Source organism: Mustela lutreola, chromosome 3 (assembly GCF_030435805.1).
Source record: "Mustela lutreola isolate mMusLut2 chromosome 3, mMusLut2.pri, whole genome shotgun sequence".
NCBI lineage: Eukaryota > Metazoa > Chordata > Mammalia > Carnivora > Mustelidae > Mustela > Mustela lutreola.
In genome coordinates, this window is record NC_081292.1 from 136,449,225 (window position 1) to 136,474,424 (window position 25,200).

Sequence of the window (25,200 nt, forward strand, 5' to 3'; positions counted from 1 at the left end):
TTGAGAAATAGCTGTGCTCTGGTGAAAAAGAAAAAGTACAAAGTGAACTATGTTACTTGTTTTTAATGTAGAGATTCTTTCGTTTGTTCAGTTGTAAATTTGTTAATCAGAATTTTTCCACTGTTCTTTTCATAAATTCAGTTTCAAGCTTTTGGCATTAATTTATACTTACAAACATGGGACTGCATCTTTGGAACTTGTCTTATTTTTCTATTGGTTTGGTTTGATTGTTTTCCTGAGGATATTTATTATAATCTGCTAAACTTGGACAGTTTTCTTCTAGGCAAAGCAGTTTATACTGAGTCCCCTTCATGCTAAGCTTGCCTAGTACATTCTTACATTCCCTGGGTCCTAACTGCAGATTGTCAGTGGCTCATGTGATCTGTCAGACCACACTCTCATCCAGCTGGCAGCTGAACGGGGCTCAGGTGGCCCTGCTTTTTGGTGATCTTGGTAACATGAGGGGTGAACACAATACTGGCTGTATTAGCTAGCTTGGGATGCCATAGCAAAATACCACAGACATAGACCAGGCACTTAAACAACAAATACTTATTTCTCACACTTCCAGAGACGGGAAGTCCAATATCAATGTTCCTGCCAGTTCAGTTTCTGGTGAGAACTTTCTTCCTGGTTTGCAAGTAGCTGCCTTTTCTGTGTCCTCACATGGCAGAGAGAGAGTACACTGGTATCTCGTCCCTCCTCTTGTAAGGTCATCAGCCCTATGGGATTAGGGCCCCATGCATATGACCCCATTTAACTACCATTGGAACTATCAAACCCTATTTCCGATCTATATTTACATTGGGAGTTAGGGCTTCAACATATGAATTTTGGGAGAATAAAAATTTTCAGTCCTTAGCAGTGACCTCCCTCTCATTTACATATCATTCATAAAGGGTGATTTTTTTTTTTTTTCCTGACTACCCTGTGCCACCCTGGACAACCTCCCTAAAATTTCTTCCAGTAGATCACTCTGGCCTTCCTAAATTCTCTTTCTCTAAGGAGATACCTGGTCTAATGTCATTGTTTAGCCCACAAAATGCCTTGGGAGTTACAAAATGTGAAGATATTACAGTATAACAAAGTGATATCTGTAGAGCACTCTATAGTTTTCTTGCTTACATTATCTCTTTAATCTTCATGGCAACTCCAAAGGAAGGGTTGGGATATGTTATTGGCTCTATTTTATATATTAGAAAATTGAAGTTTGGAGAAGTTCTGTAATTTCCCTAAGGTCTCAGGGCTAATAATTGATTGACACTGAGACTCCATGCCAGATCTTACAATTTCTAATTCACAGCAGACTGTATATAAGCTGGAATTTGGCTCTGGAGTCACTAAAGTCTGGCTTCGATCCAAGTTCTGTCACAACAGTAACTGGGCAGGTTACTTAACTCACTAAAATTTCTCAATCTTCTCTATGACATGGAAAGAATAGAGTCCACCTCAGAGGGTACTAATGAAAATCAAATTATGTAATGCATAGCAATCAGTTGGCATACACCTAGTACACAGAAAAATGTTCAGAATTTTGGTTATTATTTGAGCACACATCAAATCCTATTCCATTGAATTTAACTGTGAAACCAAATTTATACATTTTATTGGAATGGATAAAATACTATCCAAATGACATATACTTTTGGCTGACCTCAGAACACTTTACAAGTTTTTAAGTGTTATAAAATTCGTAATATGAGATACTAGCACCTTAATTGTCACCTGAATAACTGTCTCTGTGTGTGTCTATTTATTCTTGCCTGCTCAAGCAGCAGATTAAAACAGTTAACAAGTAGCAGGTATTCAAACTCTTCTACTTGAAGCACACCAATGTAATCTTTTTATTTGGCTTTGGTTTGAGGTCATTTAGTGCTCATTAATAAAGTAAACTGAATTTGGAATTGTTGTTTTTCATTTCACACCAGTAAGCCAATAAAATGTTAGTAATTGTGATCAAAGGAACATCAAAGAAGCAAAGATTTAACTGCTTGAAATTTGGTATACGGAAAAGTCCAATTACACGCAGTTGTTCTCCACATTATGCTGGATTTAATCTTTACCAAAATACATATTTTTATATTAGTCTCATTCTAAAAGCCAAGATACGTGGTAATTGTCACAGAGGTTATGTCAATCATAATGACTGCGAGCAACTCTCCTAATATGCCCAGATTTGTTGGGTTATCTAATGTGTATGTAAGGATAAATCAATAATACATACCTTAATTTGTTTTGCACACAAGTCCTGATTCTGATATGGAGTGGTTAATTAGAGAATTTCATACATTTCTACATTTAATATGTTTATGTTTCTGTGGATATACAAGTAAGGGAATGTTCTTATTCACATAGTTAGTTCTAGTTAAAGTTTCATGCAGGAGGTCAAAAAAGCTTTTCTCAGATAGGAGAAACTACACCAAAACCTGGAGTTAACATACTTTGGAGCAAAGGCTATTAGCAATGTAAATGTCATTACCTCTGATTTGTGATCAGCTGAACAAATAGTGAAGGCCCAATGTGACTTTGAGGCTTCAGGAACACAGTCTAGTGACTTTGAAAGGTGAAAGCAGTGCTTCCCACCAGGTACATGTGTTAGAAAATTCTGAACTGTCTTGATTGGGAATTACTAATACTAATGACTTGAGTTGATCCTAAGTAGTTCTCAACATCTGGGCAGAGCAATTATGAATATATAGATAAGTAAGGTGTATGGTATCATAAAATCATCTTCTTTCTATACCTCCTAGACAGTCTCAGTGTGACTACTCATATGGGCAGACACCCACGCACACACACCCTGCAATGGTTTTGATTTGAGAAGGCAAGATAGCCATACCTACCATAACAGTTGGCTTTGTTTATAATTGTCATAGTTTGATGATTTGGTTTAAGTTGTGGTATGTACTCAGAAAGGGGAGTTACACATCACCTTGCATATGTTTGTTTTGTTTTCCCTACTAGATTCTGGGGAGCAGGGACCATGTCTCTCAGTCAGGATAAACACAGGGCCTGGCTCATGGTAGATCCTTAAGAGAAATACTTGAATAAATGAATAAATGGATTTGAGCAAAAGAGTGAGTCTATAGTAATTAAATGTGCAACACATAAATACAAACATGTATGAAGAATCTATTGCTGTATAATGAACACATGCACCAACACACATACGTACACACACACACACATCCCATATTCAGAGTACTTTCACTAGTTAAGGAAAGTAATGTCTGAGGTGTCGAGCCAGCAGTAACATCACATAAATATGTAATTAAATAATTAGTAATTGCCAAAGCAGAAAAATGTAATAATTTCTTAATACAAAAAATGGACATAAGTTAGTTTATAAACATTATGAGAATTAAGTATACCAGCCCAAGAAAACTTACAGAAATTCAAGAACACTAACATTTGTTCATGGCCACGAGTTGTTTGGTGTGTGTGTATGTTTTTGTTGTTGTTGTTGGGTTTTTTTTTTTTTTTTTCATTTGTTTCTAACAAAGACAGTCAGTATAGGTCATGAAGCAACTTTTTTATTCATCATTTCTTTACTGTGGGCATAACAAGTATTCATATTAGTAATTTACTAAAAATACTGAAATGTAATTATCTAAATATTTGTTAAAAAGCAATTATAGTTTTTTTCTAATAAGAAGTTACACAACTTACAAGGTTTTTTTTTTTTTTAAAGATTTTATTTATTTATTTGACAGACAGAAATCACAAGTAGACAGAGAAGCAGGCAGAGAGAGAGAGGAGGAAGCAGGTCCTCCGCTGATCAGAGAGCCCAACGCGGAGCTCGATCCCAATACCCTGGGATCATGACCTGAGCCAAAGGCAGACGCTTTAACCCACTGAGCCACCCAGGTGGCCCACAAGGTTTTAATAAACCCTTACATTAACCTGACTTTTTTCCCTCAAGATCAGTAATTATAAAAGAGCACAGGTCTACTTGCCACATTTTCTATTAAAAATATACTGACAGGGGCACCTGGGTGGCTCAGTGGGTTAAGGCCTCTGCCTTCGGCTCAGGTCATATTCCCAGTGTCCTGGGATCGAGCGCTGCATCGGGCTCTCTTGCTCAGCGTGGAGCCTGCTTCCTCCTCTCTCTCTCTGCCTACTTGTGATCTCTATCTGTCAAATAAATAAATAAAATCTTTAAAAAAGAAAGAAAGAAATATACTGACATATGCAGGCAAGTTTTCTGGTTAAAGTAGATACCAGCTCTATATAATTAGAGAATTATAATAAATGGTCTTACAGGTAGAAAGGATCTATATTTATGGATAATTTTGGTACTTGTTATTAGAGAAACTTTGTTTCACCATGAGATTTTATGTCTGATGTATAACCAACTTTATATTATCTACTCTAATTAGAACTAGAAGTAGCTTAAAATGGAAAAAAGGAAATTATTCCAAGATCTCATCTGAGGAGGCAGCTTTGGCTTATTTCCACACTAATATTGGCCTTAAAAAACAAGATCCCTCCAATCCAGCTGGACTTAGGATAGCCTGCTTTTTGTCTCATGGAGTGTTCTGAAGGTCTCAAAGAATGTCTTAGTTTTTACTCTAGAAGCCCAATGGTATAGGACTTCTCCTCCATATCACAATTGCATATTTGCAGGTAATGATTACTCACTACTGCCTCAATATATTTTTATATACAGTTTTCTCCTGAGTTCTTTATTCTCATATGAAGAATGCTTAACACCACTGTTAAGAGCTTTTCCTCAAACCCTCTCTTCTAGCAAAAGGACCTGACTTTAACACAACACACTTAATTATTAATACCTCAATCAGGAAGGCAAACATACTAGTGCAGCAGAGATTACCAGAACAAGACAGTCCATTGAATTTACTCTATATTTGTTGAACTGCCTGAGTTTCTTAAGCCCATCATGAATATGGAATTAGAACTGGGCTCTAAACACCTTCTACCTCTTGCCCTCTTACCTGAATTATAACTTTGTTAATATGAACATCTCTTTGCCACCAATTTTTTCCAATTTTATTATAGAATATATGAGTCATTATGTTTTAATTTGGTGATGATTAAATAAATGTTTGTCTAGAACACAAAATGAATTGTGTTCATACATGTATATAGACATTTACAACATAATGGACACAGTGGTATGGAATGCAGGTGTTATATAGGAACACGGTGAAGGAACACTTCACCTCCGTCTGAGAGGGACAGAGAGAGACTTTCTCTCAGAGATTGCATAGAAGGAGGCAGATCAAGTGGGAGAGGAGAGAAAAGTGTCAGTAGGAGAAATTCACAAAGGTGAGAAAGAACATGGCATGTACAGGGAACTATAAACAGATGTGTGTCGCTAATATAATGTTTGAGAAAGGGATGGTGAGAAATGAAGCTCACGGAGTAGTTAGGGGTTTCATCTTGGAGGACCATGTAAGCCATATTAGTATAAATTCAATGGTGAAGGCAAAGCTCCCAATGGTCTCATTTGTGCCGCGTTCCCAACATTGTACCTTGATCTGACACACAGGCCCTGGTCCTTAACAGATATTATTTGGGTTGATGAAATGAAATAGAATGAAAAAAAGGATTTAAGCAGAAGATGTGTGTGAATCAAATTGGATTTTTTGATAAATTGTTATAGCAGCAGCCTGAGAGACAGATCCAAGAAGAATAAAAGTGGAGTAAAGGAGACCAATGATGATGGGAAACGATGAGGCTCTGAAGTAGGGCAGCGGGAGTCACAGATTCACAGGATGAATCTGAGATGTATCGGAAGATTAAACCTGTAGGACCTGGTGTTTGTGTGGCTCTCTGGCTGTGAGAAGAAAAGGAGTGGTAGGAAGCATGTGTTATCGTAGTTGCCATTATTTAATCTAAAGAACATAAGGAGAAGAGTTGTTTAGAGGAAGAATCAAGTTCAAGTGTTCCTGAAGACTTTAGAATTTAAATATCTTTCAACTTTTGTTTTAAAAATGAACCCATACACTGGGTGTGATGCAAAAATAATGAATACTGTTACGCTGAAAAAATAAAAAATTTAAAAAAAATGAACCCATGGACAAATTCTAACAAGTTTTCAATGAAAATCTAGAACTTCAAATTTTCAAATATCCCAAGGCTATTATATTAGCATTTAAAAATTTTGATAACACCAAAACATTTTGCTATAATTAATTACCACATATCCTTCACACAAAATTTTAGGTAGAGAGAGACATGTATTGATAGTTCATTCTTTCCTCCTTTTAGCTTTTCATTTCTCCCACCCTCTTCCTCTGAGTTGAGCATTCTACAGTGAAGAGGGGCTGGAATCAGCTCCCACATGGAACTTCTCAGAGTGGCCTTTGAAAGCTTCTCCAATTCACACAGGAAAGGAGCAATGCTTCGAGGCCAAGGAGAACTCCAAATAAACAGTATTTCTACTTCTGTTTCTCAATCTGGTTTTAACATTTGGTGAGGGGCTGAAAACAAATCCAACAGAACAAAGGGCCCCCCTTCACTTGAACCTGGTGTTCAAATAATGTTAAATTTAATTTATATTCAGATGGTTAAAAATATTATTAAAATATGTAATTCTTGTACACTGAAGATTTATAAGAAATATGGTTAATGTTCTTTCTTTCTCACTCTTTGGCACTGTTCTCTTCCTGTTCTAAATATATCTTTTATTATCTCAGGATATTCTTTTAGAATGAGTAACTCCATCCTCACATTTCGGAGTAAAATCTTTCAGCCCAAATGAGTTTGGTTTTAGACATGGTTATGGGGGATCCAGTTGGCAACTGAATACACAGAACTGAGGCTTGGGGCAGAGGCTGGGGCTCTGAGTAGTAGTCCTTAGCAGAGACCGTGCCCTGACAGGGGTCATCTGGGGAGAAGGTGTAGAGGACCACCAGCAGAAAACCATGGTGAAACCAGAACATCAACATACACAGAAGAGTAAGAACAGGCTTTACAGTGACAGAGCAACTTGATCGGATAGGCCAGAGAAGGGCCTGGAGAGACATATCTCAGGAGGCAGGGCTAAAGAGAAGTAGCAGAAGGAAGGAGGCAGAGAACAAGGGAGCAGGAAGCAAACCCACTTCTCTCTCATTAGCCTTGCCTCTTGAACCTAGCACCTCCACAGTCTTCCCTCTCACCCAGTTCCTCTGAACCACGAGGGAAGGTGGAAATCCACCAGAGTTTCTCTACTTAGGTTAAGGTCTAATGCCACGTGAAGAGTAGAATTTTCTCTGTGCAAGTATGACATTCGATTAGCTTTCTTTAGCATTGCTTCTATCTAGTTTGTTTATGGGCTTTGTGGCTTCTCATGGTCTTTTCCTGTAAGAAGCTACAATTAATTTGACTACAATGGGAGTGTTTCAGTAGTCATTATTTTCGTGGTTACCCAGCCAATTTTACCTTTGTTTACTAGGGGATATTTTTTTGTTCACTGTGCTCCTTGTTCAGGATGTAACAGATAAATACCTTGCTCAGAGCCAAACAGAAATAGTTTAGATTCTGCTTCCATGGACTTTCTACTTTGTTGTTTGCATTAAGAGAACTAACAATTTTAAGAAGGATAAACAGAAAAGTCTGTTTTATTTTTCAGTGTTTGAAGTAAGGACAATGCTGCCTGTCTGATTCATATGGGTTCTGGTCTCTATTTTACTCACGGACGACGAGGCTCTGTTGCCCCCTGAACAGATAGTGGCTTAGACATGTTTCCCCCACTGTAAAATGCAATTTACATTGCAAACCCTTAATCTTCGGAGGCATTCTCATTGTGTTAATTTTTATTTGCCCGTTTCTCCTGGGGCAGGGTATGTTACCGATCTTAAATATCATTATAATAAAGTGATCTTAAAAATCATTCCTTTTGGTTCATAGGGATCTGGGTCTGTATAAGGATAAAATAAGATGGATCTAACAATGCTATAGTTTTTATTAAGCACATGTCAAAATTCATTATAAACCTTCTTTCTGTGGCATTTTGGTGCATTTGTTTTGATTTTGTTTCTTTTATTTATGAAAAAAACTAAGGTATAAAGAAATAGAACTTTATCAAAGTCACATAGGCAATAGATGTGAATAACCTTGGTAATGTTGCTGCAACAACTTGGCTTTTTCCTCTGTGCTTGCTTAAAATATTGATAGAGCCCCTGAAAGCTTTCTCATCCATTTTTCTTTTTTTCCTTACATAGTATTGATTTCTGGGTTTTTTTCACCTTAAAAATTCACACAGCACAATCGCTAAGAAGTTCAGAAGTAACTTTCTTAAATTTGGCTTTTTCACCTAAATTTTAGATTTTTTTAAAAGACCTAACTGTACTACATATGATATGGCTAATAAATAATGCAGACAGTGTTCATCAATATTGAGCAGAAAGATACATTTACTTTTGAAAAGTTTGTTTTCAAAAAACTGGACCCATCCTTTGGGTTTTTTGCTTGTTTGTTTTTTGGTTTTGTTTTTGCTTTTTTCTGATAGCTGCTAACTTCATAAAGGATTGTTAGCAATCCTTGTTGATGTTTAGTCTGGCAAAATAAAAAATAAAATTGCACTTTTCCTTTTATCTGAAACGAAGTACTATTTCTTAAAATTTTCTTCTGGTATAATTAATAACCCATGTGAAATTCCTGGAGACTGAGAAAAGACTACAACTCAGGTGTATGGATAAAGATTAATTTCTATCATTGATGTACTATGGAATGCATGTGTAAAGTCTGAGAAGATATGTTCAGGAAGGATGTGTATTAGCCATTTGCTAAGTAACTTTCTTCATCTTTAAAGGATCAACTTTTTTGGTTAACATCAAATATTTGAGAGCAAAATCTTGACAGACTGACTAACTCTGAATCCTTGCTGTAATATTTGAGACCCCCCCCCCAATCCAGCATAACTGAAAATTCTGAAACATTGTCATTTATTGAATAATCCTGGTAACTTTTATGACAGCAAAGTATTTTAAACAAATGATGATCTTTACAGAGGAATTATAAATGCAAGCCTCATCTAAGAATTCCTTCTCCTGGTTGTTGCTCGTCCACCCTTCCTCCTGATGGTGGCAGGGCACAGTTGGAAGAGGAGACCCCCAAAGTCTTAACAGGTAGGCCCTCATTCTCAGCCTCAATGTGTGGTATCCAAAGATGAAAATCAAAAGCTGTGACTTGCTCAGAAACCAAATTCCCCTTCAAGCTTTCACCTCCCCGTGTGTTCCTTTTCTGCGATTGATCCCTCCATCTGCCCAGGCTGGGAGCTTCCCTTTAGTCCACTGGAGGTTAGCTTCAGATCCCACCAGTGATCACATCCTCCTGATTCTACCTCTTTCCTCAGTCTTCTCACTACAACCTGACCCACAAGCAATTCATGCTAAAACTGTCCCTCCCCTGAATTGCTGTAATGCCTGCTATTTGGACTTCTTTGCACCATCTGCCCTGCCCCTCCCTGCCCCCTCTCCTCCAGCAGCAACTCTGGTATATACACATAATCCGTATTTCAACCATTGATGTCCTCATATAGAAGTCTTATCACGTCATGCCCCTGTTTCCAATCTGCCTTTGACTCCCCATCACATTTAGGTCAAACCTGAACACGTTACCATGACTTCTAAGACCTGGCTTGGTCTTGTTCCAGTTTATCTCTCCAGGAACATTTCTCACCCCAGAAACATACTTTAGTCACTGCTGAAATTCTTTCAGTTCAGGGCACGATGCTTGCCCTGGCTACAGGCTTCACCTGATGTGTAATCCCCTCTACTTAAAACAAACATCTCCTACTTCATTCCTACCTTTTGCCCAGGTAAATCCTACTCCAGGTTTTCAGTTTAGACCTGACTTTCTCAAGGAAACCTTACTGGACACCTGGTGAAGAGTTACGTTCCCTCAGCATAGCTAGTAATTCTCTGTCATCACATTTGTCATGCTGTGTTTTAAGTGTATTTATTTTCAAGCAGAGCTGTCACATGAGGGCAGGGACTGAGGGTTTCTTGTCCATTGTTCTCTACATAGTACCTCTATGGCTTCTAATCAGCCCTCATTACATGTTAGATAATGGATTTCATAGATCATAGGTCTATAGATCATAGATGGGTTTGATACCAAGTCATCAGTAAAAGCGGAGTGAGGAAAATGGAAATCAAAGCAAATATGGAGCCATAGCAAAGGGATACAAAGACCCAGAAAGCTGAGAAGGAACAGCATCGGGAGGTGGAAAAGCAGACAAGCATGTGTTGTCTTGTCCCATGATATGCGAGCCCTGAGACAAGGATAAAAATTGATGCCCATATATATCTATTATAAACTATTATAGTTTAAAATCAAGCTGTTCAGCTGCTCAGTAAAGTATATTTCATATACTTTGACAAATACATATTCATAAAAACCTGAGAAGGCTACATATTATTTTAGAATTCCCAGACATATCCAAAGTTCTATGCCAGAACATGGAAGATGCAGCATGGTTTCTATCCCACCTTCTTTTTTTTTTTTTTTTTTTCCCCACCCCAGCCCTGTCCTATACTACAGATGTATGGACACCCAGTCCTGGCTGACAAGCTCCACTTACATTCCCTAAAAATAGCCATACTGGTCCCACATGTCTATTACCTACCTCGAGGGAGAGAGATCTGGAAAAGAGACCTATGTAGGCCATGGAAGTAGTTCTAGGACCATTTAGAAATGAACATATGAAATCCTAGAGACCCAAAACGTGGCTTAGAATGTGGAGGAGGAGAGCCTAGACTCCACGAGGACCAATCTCCTTGGCCTGCAGCCTGGGAAGAGGTCTGGCAAGCAATCGGCCTGGATATATTCTGGAGCTTCTAATCCTAGAATACTACAAATGTGTACCTGTGAGGGTGTAGTATTATCTAGGACTGTCTAATGTTGTATTTTTTAAAAACCCATTCAAGTATATACCCTGAAGGTTGTAGACACATCTTTCCAAACTAACCTCTTGTTTCTACTTCAAGACTGTGTGATTCTCTGTTCTGTTGTATTCTGGGAAGCAGCCTAAAAACACAGCGTTTCAAGGCAAAATAGGTTCTGAGTTGTGAGTTGCCCATTTCCAGGCTGTGAAGCCCTGGGCCAAGTGCTTCATCTAATGAGTGGAGTTAATAAAATCTTCCTCTAGAGTTGTAGCAAAAGTGCACGAGGTTGAAGCCTTTAAAAGGCTCAGCTCAAGTAAATGCTCAACAGATCATAGTGCTGTCATCATCATCATAATCACTGTCATTATTTTTAGAGCTGTTATTCCTTATTGTCTGTAACTATTGCAATGACCTTGGGCAAGTCATATAACCCCTAAGAACCTCAATTTCTTCTTTCATAAAATGAGGTCTTTGGAGCAGAGGATAACTAAGATTCTGTCCAGTTAAGAGCAGGAACTTTTTGGAGTTCCTTCTTTTTCAGTTTTCATTCAACCTGAACTTGACCCCCATACTACATTGTAAATCGTTAATGGAAGTTACTACTATGCATATAATGTCACTAAGTGTTCTAGTTTAAGCAAACCTGATATTGAAAGTCTAAATCTTTTGTAAAAACTGAAGAGCTCTGGATTGAATATGCAGTTTATGAAACAGAAAGATTCGTGGGAGAGTTTCTTTGCTCACTGGTTCTTCTAGTACATTAAAAGCTAAATTTGATTTACAAAAAAGATATTCACTTTGCCTACAACTTTTCAGAAACATGCACAGAGATTTTTAATCTCTGTGAATCATAGAATCCTTTGAGAATTGACTAAATCTAATTTCTCTTTCCCCCAAAATGAACATGGTTGCAAATACTGCACTGAATTCTTGGACGGGAGAGTCCATAGATCTTAATATAAGAATCCAAAACAAAAGCATAAAGGCAAAACAAAAACAAAGCCAGTGAAAATGGGATGCGCTGAGGATTTTGGAGGCATTTCTAAACACAGACCTCCAAACACCTGGCCTTTCCAGTTTCAGAGAAAAAAAGATAGAATTAACATTTATTGAAGCCATACTCTCTGCCAGCCACCGCACCAAGCACTTTCTATGTGTTATGATGCTCTTCCCCTTGCAACCCTAAAAAAGGCAGGTATTTCTGATCAGAAAACTGTGGTTGAGAGAGTAATTCCCCCAAGTGACATTGTGAGTTAATAAATAGTAGAAGCAAAATTTGATCTGGAGTCGGACTCTAATCTTACCACACCATGAGAAAATGCCCTAAATTCCTTCACATCTCTCCTCCAGCTCCCAAATCCTTACCAAGGAATAATGGTAGAAGTTGAGAGATGCGTCTTCCTGAATGAACTTCTTGCAAAGGAACACCCTAAGCCACCTTTGTGCTGACAGCTGATCCTTCCCCTCACTCCTGCCCTGGGCCATCTCCCTGGAGCTGGACTGCCCTGCAGGAGGGCTGTGCTGCTGAAGACATGGGACGGGCGGGCGGGGCAGGCAGAGAGCTGAGGGAGGAGGGATTCTTGGTGCTGGATGTGATTCAAACATTCTGATCCCCTACGTGCCCCAGTAAGGATTTCAGCTGACATCTGTGTAAAACAGTTGTCAGCTGAGGAGCCGAGAAGTGGCCTGTCAAACTCAGAATGTCCCATTTGCCAGGTCTCACATGAGAAAAGTGAAGACAGGTCCCAGTGGGAAAAGACCTGCTTTCCAAAAGATTTATTACCTAAGGGTCAAGTTGCTTAACATGTGTTCTGCCCAGTAGACACGACTCCTCGTTGATTCATTCATATTTCGTAGGGTGGCTAATTAATCTCTTTAAGAAGGAGGGACTAGATGGAGGGGAATAAATGAAGGGCCTTATTGGAATTCTGTCTTGGTTCAGTAAGCTAATATTGAACTTCCTTCATAAACAGCCTGACCAAATACTGTGCAGAAATCACTGAGGTTTATATACTTTTAGACCTTATATATGAAGGTGAGGCCTGTATCCACATGTTCTAACCTGTCAAAATAGAACGTCCTTGGTGAGTTGGGAATAACAATCACAAATCCATTTTTGGTTTCAAGTCATTTTAAGATAGGCTGTCTTATCACCTCAGACTTCACAATGTGTCCTAGAAAAGCATGCTGTTTTCACAGTGATATTAAAGGCACAGTGAGATTTGTATTTGATTTAGATTATCCTCATGATTTCCCACATGATATAGAGCTGCTTCATGAAATCACTTGCTGCTAAGCATTTCAGACCTTTATGTGGCATAAAGAGAAAAACAACTGCTTGGAAATGCTTAGGAGTAAAATGTGCATATTTAGAAGTAGCTGACATTTGATATGTAATTTTTCTTATATGCTATGTATGATGCAAGACATTCTCTACCCAGTGTGAAGACGATGCCATCTTTTTCTGTCAGGAAGGCAGCATAACATAATGGTTAAAGTACGGACTCTGGAGCCAGACGATATGGCTTCACAAGCCAGCCCTGCCACTTACCTGCTTTGTGATCTTGAGCAAAATACCTAAGTTTGGTGTGCCCTGTTTTCTCATCTACAGAACGCACGTAGTAGTGAGTTCCTCTCTTACTGTGTTAATTGGCAGGATTAGGTGAATTAATATAGGCATAAAGTGCTTAGAATATTGTCGACATGTCATAAATGTAGTGCATTAGCCGTTATGATACAAATGTGTGAAGATGATCGGTAAACTCCACAGTAGGTGTTAGAGGGTTCAGAGAATAAATTGGCTTATCCTTAGTTTAGGCTAAGGCTTCACCTGAGTTTATTTGTATCTCTGTATTGAGAAAGTGCTAAGTAGAATGTTTTCCATCCCTCTGTTCTCTCATATTGTCTGCGTGTTACTCAGTGATCCCGTAAAATCTGTGGCAAAGGATCCTCACGTACCTGCCGACAGAAGTGTGCACCACGTATCTGGCTGATTGAATAAATACCATGTCTCACATATCATACTCCTGCCAAATGTATGTCAGCCCTACTGTGATAATGATAGGTCTTTATTTGAAAAAATGTTCCTGACTTCATAACAGCATCATATATAATCAGTGAATACTCATGGGAAAGAAAAGAATAATAACATGTGAGGAACCTTTCAAATCCTTTGATGTGTAAGAAGTGTCTTCATACTTGAAAAGGCTGGGGGAGGAAAGTCATTCATTCCTTCAAAATCTGTACCAGGTGCCTGTCAGAGGCCTAGCACTGTTCTAGAAGTGAGAAATGAGGCACCTAGAATATAGCTGTTGCTGTCATGAAGATCATATTGTAGTGAACAGGAGACAGTAAACAAGTAAAAAAACTAGATAATTTTAGAGACAAAGAAGTAGATGGAGTAGTTAAAAAGCACGTAATAGAGAAAACATGTTGTTAAAGACCTCAGCTGAGACACCATTGAATTTAAGGATGAGAGTTCCACTCTGACCGAACAGCAAAGACAAAAGCCTTGAGATAAGAATGAATTTGACATATTCAAGAAAGAGGAAAGAAGCTTGGGTCTTAGAAGGGGGAGAGGTTGGCAAGTGGAGGTGATACAAGGTGTGGTTTTGGAAGTAAGCAGGGGCTTAATCATGTGATAAATGTAGGCCATGGGAAGGAATGGAATTTAATCAGGGTGCGATGGGAGGTCATTATTGTGTTATGGGAGTAACACAATGAGATTTGTTTTTAAACAGTTTGGCTGCTATATGGAGGCCAGGTGTAGGCGAATATAAATGTTCCCAGAAAGATCCATTCAGAGTGATTAGCTGTAGTCCAGATAGACATTGGTGGCTTGGACTAAAAAGTGGCAGTGACATGGAGAGACGTAGAAAGATTTGAAGTTTGTGCTGGGAGTACAGACAGAACTTGCTAGTAGTCTGGGTGTAGGTGGTAAGCAAAAGGAGAAACCAAGGAATCACATATCTTAAGGTCTTACTTAAGTCCTGCCTTCCCAGTGAAACATCTCCAGTCATTCTAACTCATTTGTCTTTCCTTTTGGTGGAGCAATTTTTTTTTTTTTTTCTGAGGTGGTAACACCTGTAAGACACAGTTCCAAGTGTTGAGGATACATTAGTGAAGAAAACAAAGATCCCTGTCCTTGTGAGGCTATATTCTCACCTCTGTACATCTCTCTCTGGGCCTATAATTCACACTACATTTTATGTGTCTTTGTATTAGTCTCTAAGTGTTTCAGATTTACTATTTTTGCTCTCGGGATAGTCACCTTCTCAAGGACCAAGGACCCCCATTTTCAGTTTATCGTAATGTCTAGCTCAATACTAGGGGGAACAAAAGTAACAGTAAAAATAGGTCTTTTTCATTGATAATTTCTTCTTTATAGGCTTGTCTGCTTTAAGTAAATTTGTGAAAATCCAAAATTGCAATTCAGATAATTGGAAAGGCAATCATTTTTCCATTAAAAAGGGATTATTTACTCACTGAAGAGTTACTTTAAAATAACAGACTCTCCTAATGAATGTAATTAAAAGTTTGTTAATGGGCCATTATGTATTTTTCAGGGGATGTGGGTACAGGAACTGAAGCTGGAGTATCAGGGGCCACACAGTCAATTTAAAATCAATCCAAAATGAAGACAAAGGAGCTAAATATTAGAATTGTAACTAAAAAAGAAAATAATTTCTGATTTCTGGAAACTTAAACAAATCAACAACTTTATAGAAGACTTTCATTTTCTAAATTTATAATCAGCAATTATAAATTCATTCTTGAACCAGAGCACATTCATCCTGGCAAGGAAAAGTAATCATTTGAATACACAAGAAAATTGGCTTCTGGCTATAGCTCTTGGAGTATGTCTTAAAATATGAAGAAAAAAAAAAATTCCTGGTTTGATGTTTCATAAGGAAGTTTGAGCACTTCATAAACACTCATAGAATATCGACTCCTTTTCATGACCCCTTTTAGTAACACTGGCATTGAGGTGTTAATGTAATGTTCTAGCCATGACACCTGTCCTATGGGTCAATTACGCTTTTGAGCACAATCTCAGGAATCCAATGAATGTTTATGACTTTATTTATGCAGAACCTACTTCTGAGTTCTAGAATGAATTTAAACCCAAGGTTTAAAGAAAATGCCCCATTTATAAGGGGCCTTTTAAAACTTGTTTCTGTAATTCTCATCATGTTGAAGACCCTCATAATTATCAATGGGGAAGAAAGCCTCTCACCAGGTAGCACACAGTAGCACAGTTCATGTAAGAATGTAGATGCTGTTCCCTTTACCTCATTCATTCATTCATTCATTCAATACATTTGTTGAGTGCCCTCTCTGGGGGAAACACCAAGCAAAAGCAGCAAGTCATGTCTGGTCTCTAACCCAGAAGATCTGATAGTTTCCTAGGGGAAAAGACACATACACAATAGAATGTCTTATATACTGAAAAAGAGATATTAGTGAAATGTATTGCAGGTTCAAAGGAAAGCAAGGTACTTTTTTGTTTTGGAAATAGAAGGGCTTCCTGGAAGAAATGGCATTCAAAATACCACTTAAAGCTAGAGTATGAGAGGTGACAGAAAGGCAAGAGCTTCGAGGAAGCATAACCAAAGCTATAGAACTTAAAAAAAAAAAAAAAAAGTTGTATGTAAAAGAACCAAGCAGTGCTTTGTGTGGTGAAAAGAACTGCCTAAAAAGCCAGAGACGGAAAGAAAACCATTTTGTCCTCACGCCTGAGAAATAGTTCAGTTGAGCATATCTTAGAAAGTTTCAGTTAAGTTTAAGGATGGTGATGGCTGCTGAACCAGTGTTGGAATTGTATTCTATGGCGATGGTTTTGGTGACGGTAATAATAATGCTTACCATTTGCTAAATCCTTCAGCCTTCTATGCACTTTAGTAAGAATTTCCATGTGTTAGTTCCTTCAGGTCTCCTCATGAGATTTGATTAGTGTTTATTCCTACTTGTCAGCTGAGAAAACGGGCTTAACAAGTCAATTAATTCACTTAATGTTGCCCAGCTGGTAAGTAGCAGAGTAGTGATTTGAACAGGTGCACAGTATTGGATTTCAAAGCCTGTAACTCACTAAGGGGAGCAATGGAAGACATTTGAACAGGGAAATGATTGATTCAAGCTATCCTTCTCAGGAACTCATTTAACCACAGGGGGATTACAGTGATTAAAGAATTATACTAGTGAACAGCTAATGAGGACCTGAATGGAGGTAACAAGAATGGGTGTGAAAAAGGATAGGAGGTGAAAGGTGTCATAAATGTAACTAACTTGATTCAGGGCAAGGAAAAGGGAAAAGTCAAATAGAGTCAAGTTGTAGTCTGTATAACCAAAACTCGTGGTGCTAGGCAGCAAAATAAAGAACACCAGAGGAAGTATGTCTCTTCTAGACTTTAGGGGAGCTGGGATGATCTAGTTCAATTTTGTATATGTTCAAGTTGAGATGCCAGTGGGATAATACAGGTGAGAGGAGTCCAGGGGATGTTTAGAAATACAAAAGTTGAGCTTGGAAAAGAGGTATTTAGACATGGGATCATATTCTACTATGATACAGAGATCAAGGAGGACTGATAAAGAACATCAAAACCATAGTTTTCTTAACATGGAGAAATCAGAAGCCAGATTTATTAATTGAAGGGAGAGTAAAAAAAAGTGAAAAAGAAATATAGGCTATGCTAAAAGGAATTAAAGGAAAAGACAGAGAAATTGGTAGACGAAGAAGCTGACAAAAATCAGGGAAGTTTTCCTTGTTTTCCTGAAGAATGAAATGATTGAAGAATGATGGTAACTTACAGAGTAAGACCTTGGAATTTGTAGGGCTGCATTAACTCAAGGGCACACATGACAGGTTAGCCAGGTAAGGGATGCCTAGTGCCTCTTTCATTCATTCAGTCTCTTGCCGCCCGTCTAGACCACCACTTAAATGCCAGCTCTCTGCTAGGCCTTTAGCTCTTCCATAGTTTCCCCCATAGAAGCTTAAATGTTCCTTATCACATTCTCCTACCACTCTTGGTACATACATGCATCATGGACCAGTGGTTCTCCACCATAAGTGTGTGTCCAATCACTTGGAGGGCTGGTTAAAACACAGATTTCTAGGTTCCACTCCAGGGGGTTATAATTCTGCAAGTTTCGGATGGAGCTTGGGAATTCGCTTTGCTAACAAGTTCTCAGGTGATGCTGATGCTTCTGGTCTAGGGACCACATTTCATGTACTGCTGAACTAAACAAAGGGCCTATGGGAGGTACAAGTAAAAGCTGTGAGAGTTTGAGGATGGACTAGTATGCCAGGCCTGGGAATGTTCTGGAAAATACTTCAGGAATCAGGCATGATTTAAAGTTAGACAAAAAAGAATGGAATAATCTGCCTAGCTGAATCCCTACTGAACACCGAGTTTTCTTAGGAGTGTTCTAGATTTTTAAATTTAGGTATAGATTTTTTAAAATAAGTTAAACAACAGGGGTGCCTGGGTGGCTCAGTGGTCTAAAGCCTCTGCCTTCAGCTCGAGTCATGATCTCAGGGTCCTGGGATCAAGCCCCGGATCAGGCTTTCTTTTTTTTTTTTTTCTTTTTTTTTTTTTTTATTTAAAGATTTTATTTATTTATTTGACAGAGAGAGATCACAAGTAGGCAGAGAGGCAGGCAGAGAGAGAGAGAGAGAGGAGGAAGCAGGCTCCCCACTGAGCAGAGAGCCCGATGCGGGACTCGATCCCAGGACCCTGAGATCATGACCTGAGCCGAAGGCAGCGGCTTAACCCACTGAGCCACCCAGGCGCCCCGAATCAGGCTTTCTGCTCGGCAAGGAGCCTGCTTCCCTTCCTCTCTCTCTGCCTGCCCCTCTGCCTACTTGTGATCTCTGACTATCAAATGAATAAATAAAAATCTTTAAAAAAAAAAAAAGATAAAAAATAAAAGTGAAAACCACAGCAGTGACTATAAGGTTTTTTTTAGAGGGGAGGGGCAGAGAGAGAGAGAATCTTAAGCAGTTTCCACACCCAGCATGGAATCCTATGTGGGGCTTGATCTCACGACTCTAAGACCATGACCTGAGAAGAAATCAAGAGTCTGATGCTTAACCAACTGAGCCAGACAAGTTTATTTAATCATGAACAACAATGTTATATGAGCAAGAAGTGTGAACTGCTGTTTGGGGGGGAAATAAGTATAGAGGGTGCTGTGTCCCATTTAGAATGCTACTTTGTTATTATTCATAACAACTGAGATGGTGGGGCTTAGAGTTATGAACTCATTCTAAGAGCCGGTATTGTAATTACCATTTTGGTTGCTGCATCTAATTATTCTCTTAGGTTTACCTGTCCCTGATATTTACCATGCAAATCTGACATAAGCAGATACATCAGATCTTTGAATTTGGGTGGGTGTAGTTTGCTCTGTATGTCACTAAAGTGTTGGCTGTGGTTGGCAAATGTTGTTAAGTTGCACAACCAAAGGTGCAAAATCCTTCCCAACATTTATAACATCCGTCATTTCAAGTTTCTTTCACTCAGTCAAAATTCCCACCAAGCTAACTCATCAATATCAATGGCAGTCAGCCTAGCATAAGCAAAACACCATTCAGTCATAGCCATACGTGTCACATGGATCTATCAGAAACCTTCATGATCAGATGCCACTGGACAAAGTGAGATTAGACATATGAGTGCATAATGTATCATTTCAGTTCCAAGCCTGCACAACTGCTAATTTCACTATGATAATTCACCCTCGTAACTCAAATTAGGCTTCTGGCACTGAAAGGCATAAACATCCATCTTAATGTATCAACATCAAATTGTTACCTGCTTTAGTCTTTTTTAAATTATATGCTATGAATCTACTTAAAACTTAAAAATGCACAGGAAAGGAAGGAAATTCTTCAGGCCTAACGGCATGCAAATAAATTATTTCAAACTAAGAGAACATAGACAAAGTTCGTATTTTGAGAACACAGTCCTTTTTGAAATAAAAAGCAATTTTAAAATAAAAATTTAGTTGCCCACCTAGAAAAGAAAAAAAAATCCCTTTAAATCTCAGTGATACCCCAAAATTCCAAATTGTTTTAACAAGTAAGTGTTTTGAGCAAATTGCATTGTCTTGTTGGAAAGGAGAGTTGGGTGGCAGATGATTTGATTTCATTTTTGCCATGGCCGAGTAGTAGTTTCTGAGTAGCTGAAGCTACTCAGAAAAATTACATGAAAGAAAGTAATTGTCAGTCTTTTAGGATATATTTGGTCCGGTGTCGTCAGAAGGTAGTCTGCCCTCTCCCTGGAATCAAGTTGCAAACACTATCCTCAATAGTAATTAGAGCTAAGCGGCAATTACAGGACATATGATTTGTTCAGACGCAGTGCCCGTCGGCTGTCTCCTAGCACCACATTTCACAGAAACATCAGGTTGAAATGATGGAATTATTTATCTCTCGATGTCATACTTCGCACAGAGCTTGAATGCAGAAGTGAACGTGGACTGTAATCTTAAAAACGAAGGTAAGCATTGCTGGCTAATCAGCATTTACACCTCAGGGAACTTTTTCATGAAGTATGTGACAAAAATGTCAAACAGTTAAAATCAATTTCAGAGAAAAGTAGCAGAATTAGAGCAAATAGAATTGGCTAATTTCACAACTTCCCTGCCCAATATCATCCTGGTTTTCCTAATTTGTTTTTATTTAAATTATAATATTGGTTCATTTTGCTAAATATAATAAAGATGTGACTGATTGCCCACATGTCCTTTATCTTTTTCCTTTTGAAGTTTGTCTCAGAATAACTAGTTGGTAAAAATGAAATTCATGTTTAATCCAAGGATTTAGAACCGTCTCTCACTTTTCTCTTTGCGAAGTATATTTAAGCTGATGATTATACCTATTTAAGAATTCACAATCAAACTGACAGAATAGTGGCTGGTGGCCTGTCACAAAATTAGGTGACATGGGTTATTTGCACTCGTCACATGGTTTTTATGATAAGCATGTTTTAAGTTTTTAATGTTTCATCTAGTTTAAGTCAAAATTCAATGGCTTCAATGTTTATTTAGACCCTTGGGCATAGAAATCTCTCTGGAAACTAGGTAAATTTAGCTCCTTAAGTGGGAGTATTGTTTGTTTTGAGGATAGATGTAGTTTGTATGTATACAATCGATGATGGTGAAATTCTCATTTCTGTTTTAATGTTATCACTTTAGTTTTCCCCACATAAAATTCCTTTTCTTTTTCAGTTTTGTCATTTTTTTAAACACGAATAAATAGTACTGTTAGGAAAGAACTTAAGAAGTCTTGGCACTAGGTAGATGTTTTTATCTCGTAGTCCCCAGTAGGATTTCAGGTGGTTCAGAAAATAGTAAAAGAGCATCGTCGTCTTTTTGTCTACCTCACAGATGGGTCAAAAGTATAAACACTGAGGGTTCAGTAGACTCTTGCAAAAAATGAATGGATTAAAGCCCATGAGCCTTAATTTTTCCAAGGTGCTAGAGACCCTGTGATATGGGGCTTCTGAGCAGAACTGGTGCTCAGTGTAGCTATCACAATCAGGCTCATACCTGATTCTGAAAGAAAATTTTTTTCTAGCCTTGAGCTCATTGTTGGCTTCATTCTGTTTTTGCTTTGTCATGGAATCATTTCTCCCTGAGCACCATTTTCTTCATCAGAAAAATGTGGGATGATTGATCATAAGCCATGTAACATGTTAGAAGTCTACTTAATGTGTGTTAAAGCACCTTGTGTTCCCCAACAGGAAGCCATGGTATTTGTATAACCCAGGATACTGATGATGAATTTTATAAAAATATACCACTGAGGGGTGCCTGGGTGGCTCAGTCAGTTAAGCGTCTGCCTTCTGCTCAGGTCATGATCCCAGGAGCCTGGGATCCAGGCCTGCATTGCACTCCCTGCTCAGTGGGAAGCCTGTTTCTCCCTCTCCCCCTGCCTTGCCCCCTGCTTGTGCTCTCTCTCTGTCTAATAAATAAATATAAATCTTTATACACACACACACACACCACTGAATCCCCCTCACCTTTGCCCAAGTGAACCTGGTGAATTTAAGTTCTTAACTTGCTCTACTCTGTTGTGAGTATGGCAGATATTAATATGTGATTGTATATAATAACAGTCTTCAGTGGTTGCAACTGACATGACTACTTGAGACATAACTAGAGATGTGACCTTCATCTAATTGTTTTATCTTGTCACAGAGACAAACTTGTTCTGATATTAGTAAAATTTGTCTATTTGTCTTTTGATTTATGGAAGCAACTATTGAAAACACAGTGAATGCTATAAAAGAAGGCAAATGACAGTCTGAGTACTTTCTAGTTCCTCGGCAATATTATGGAAAGAGACAGAGACAGAGACAAGAGAGACAAACAGGTCCGTATGCAGAGGTAGAAAGAGAGCGAAACAGAGACCTGAGAGAGACTAGAGGGATGGGAGAAGTAGAAAAGATAAACAGGTGAGAGGCGGGGATGGTAGAGAGACTGTGCGAGATAACAGAGACACAGAGAAGAAAGGTGTCAGAGTAAAAAAGACAGACACATAAGTCAATCAACGTTTGAAAATAGAGATTGTACAATTTTGGAGCCTTGGGTTCTTGTATTTTCTTTAACTGGCAACATGCTTTGTCAAATTAAATACATTGAGCACAGGTCTGATGCTTTTCCATTTGTGTCCTTTAAGGCAAAGGGAGCTTAAAGGCTATTTGAAGTTCAGAAGAGACTAAGAGTCAAAACAAATGTTCTTCTAAAAAAACTATTTCCATTCCTTCCTTGCCTTATAAAGCAAATCATTGACAAGGAAAATGATGAGTACTATGATTAAATTCTCTACTTTCCATGTGGCGCCTTATTAAAAAATCATTATGTCTTTGACTTTTGGTGTTCACTGGGGAAGTGAGATGGAGTCATTTAAGATGCCAAAAAGAAATTCCATAGAAGAAAAACTGGTACAAAGTCAGGATAATGGTACAAAAATAAACATGATACACAGGGACAGGGGCGATCATTTATGATGAATCACTTCCAATGCAGAAAATCCTTGGGCATTCTCTGGACGGCCTTATCTGATGCTATTTCGCATATCACTAGCGCCCCCAGAAGCCGTCTGAATGACTGAAGCAGGGAGCCTCAGTTTCCAGGATCAGGACAATGGCAAGAGTTCCAAGAAGCTGGGTCAGGGGTCACCATTCCCTTCAATACCCACTAAAGACCCTTGGGAGTGTAAGCATCCCCTAGGTCACAAGACCCCATGTTTCTCAGCATAAGGATGATATGATACTGCCTCCCATTTGCCCAGCTCCTTTAAGGAGATTATATTCCTCCTTAACCAAGTTGTTCCTACTTGTATTGTTTTTGTTCTGCTCTACTTCATCCTATTTTGACAATCCTAGATCTAATCCTAGAGTTTGACAATACGATTAAAGATAAAAGGGGAAAAAATCATTTTAGGAGTGAGATGTTAGGAAACTCCAAGTAAGGAATTGGTGTTAATTCTAGTCTCCTCTCTAAAAGTCAGCCAAACTTAGCTGCTCTTCCCTCCCTCCTCAAATCCCCCTCACCTTTTGCCCAAGTGAACCTCACTGTCTCCCCAGTATTTACAATCTCTGCTCACCCCATTCCTAGCACATCCACATTAGTCACCCATGCCAGGTTTCCATAGGGATGAAATGGCAGGTTTCATGGTGCCTGGATGCCAAATGGGAGCCATCTCTGCAGTCTCTGGATGAAAATGGCTTCTTGGCGGTTGGAGCACCAAGAGTGGCCTTGTCTATGATGGTCGCCAGTATTATAATCTACTAGAATTTGTCCTGAATTCTGTATAGTGCACTGTAATATGGAAGCCATGGAATATGTATGCAAAAAGGGAAAAGTGTATAATGGCACAGTTGTTGGTGTCCTGTTTATTCCCGAACTGTGCTTTCTAGAAGCCCATTACTGTTTTTGGTTTTGTTTTGTTTTTTTAAACATGGGCAACAGCTTTTGAATAGCTTTGAAATGTTAGTTAATATTTAAGCTAAGGAAACGTCTTTTCTCTACCAAGGTGGGAGTAGAGAACACCAGCAGAGCAAATATTAACTCTATTTCTTTAAACTGGGCAAGCTTCTGGAGGAAAAAAAAAATCTTTTTAAAGGACCATTAAGTAAACCACTATTCCTTTTCCCCTGTCTGGTTCTTAAATGCAAATAGCTAAGTCACCAAATGCAAGAACTGAAATTCTCTGAAGCCAGGGTCTAAAACATTTTGTATCCTGGAGCTAGAATTTATAGCAGCAGCTGGATGTGTTGACCTCCCGAGTTGCTGTACGCAGCCCGTTCAGCCTGGCCCTTTCGGGAGCTGCAGAAGAGAGGCCTAAAGACAGACTCAGAGGCCTCCATGGTTTTGGTGCTTTGATCTGCTCCAGTGGAAGGTCAGTTGCTATAGCTTGGAAAAAATGTGTCTTTTCAGATAGCATTTTTGTTTCAGTAACTGATAGTACTTCAGTATAAAAACCACCAACAAATATATGTGTGCCTCCTGCCATGAAGCTATTTGAATTAGTTTCGTTGACCTAAACAGTATGCTTGAAAGCGTAGTTTTAATGCGGTTTTTTTTTTTTTTTTTTTAATGTCATTGGGAATACTAAAAGAATTCTGTAAAATAAGGTGCTGCAATTGATCTTCCACTATTCTTTAAAATAGAGATGTTGGCTCTTGACTTCCCTGGCTTTTTTCTTTGATTTAAATCTCTTTCTTTCATTATTCATATTAATAAAACATTAAGGGGCACCTAGGTGGCTCAGTTGGTTAAGCATCTCCCTTCCATGCAGGTCATGATCCCAGGGCTCTGGAGTGGAGCCCTGTCAGGCTCCCTGCTCAGCGGGGACTCTGTTTCTCCTTCTCACACTCTCCTTGCGTGTGTTCTCTCTCTCATTCTCATTCTTTCTCACTCTGTGTCAAATAAATAAATAAAATCTTTCAAAACATAGTAATAAAAACAAATAAAACATTAAGATTAAAATCTCACTGAAAAGGGAATACTCCTAAATTTCAGTCAAAACATAAAAAAAGGGGCACCTGGGTGGCTCAGTGGGTTAAGGCCTCTGCCTTCGGCTCAGGTCATGATCCCCAGGGTCCTGGGATTGAGCCCCGAATCTGAATCTGGCTCTCTGCTCAGCAGGGAGCCTGCTTCCCTTCCTCTTTCTCTGCCTGCCTCTCTGCCTACTTGTGATCTCTCTCTGTCAAATAAAGAAATAAAATCTTTAAAAAATAATAATTAAATAAAAAGAAAACAGACCAAATACAAATCTATTTAAATTTTTAAAGAAGACCAAGACTTCAGTATATGATTCCTAAACATCTTCGATTGTGTAGACATCAATATTCAA

The 25,200-nt window shown here is 38.6% G+C and overlaps 1 protein-coding gene across 19 annotated transcripts in view; it reads left to right on the forward strand.

The window, feature by feature from the left end:
- The window catches only part of ZNF385B (zinc finger protein 385B), a 408,372-nt gene that overhangs the window by 282,719 nt on the left and 100,453 nt on the right, over positions 1 to 25,200 (forward strand). Inside the window, exon 1 of one of the 19 annotated variants that reach the window (XM_059166895.1) lies at positions 9,053 to 9,074. The exons of 16 other annotated variants lie outside the window; for them this stretch is intronic. Coding sequence is in view for 1 of the 3 variants with exons in the window: in XM_059166882.1 (XP_059022865.1) it covers positions 20,272 to 20,335 (64 nt within the window). In the remaining 2 variants the exon portion in view is untranslated. Of the gene's footprint in view, positions 1 to 9,052; positions 9,075 to 20,166; positions 20,336 to 24,029; positions 24,244 to 25,200 lie in introns of those variants that run through there. 2 more of the 19 variants (XM_059166882.1, XM_059166891.1) reach the window with 2 other exon arrangements.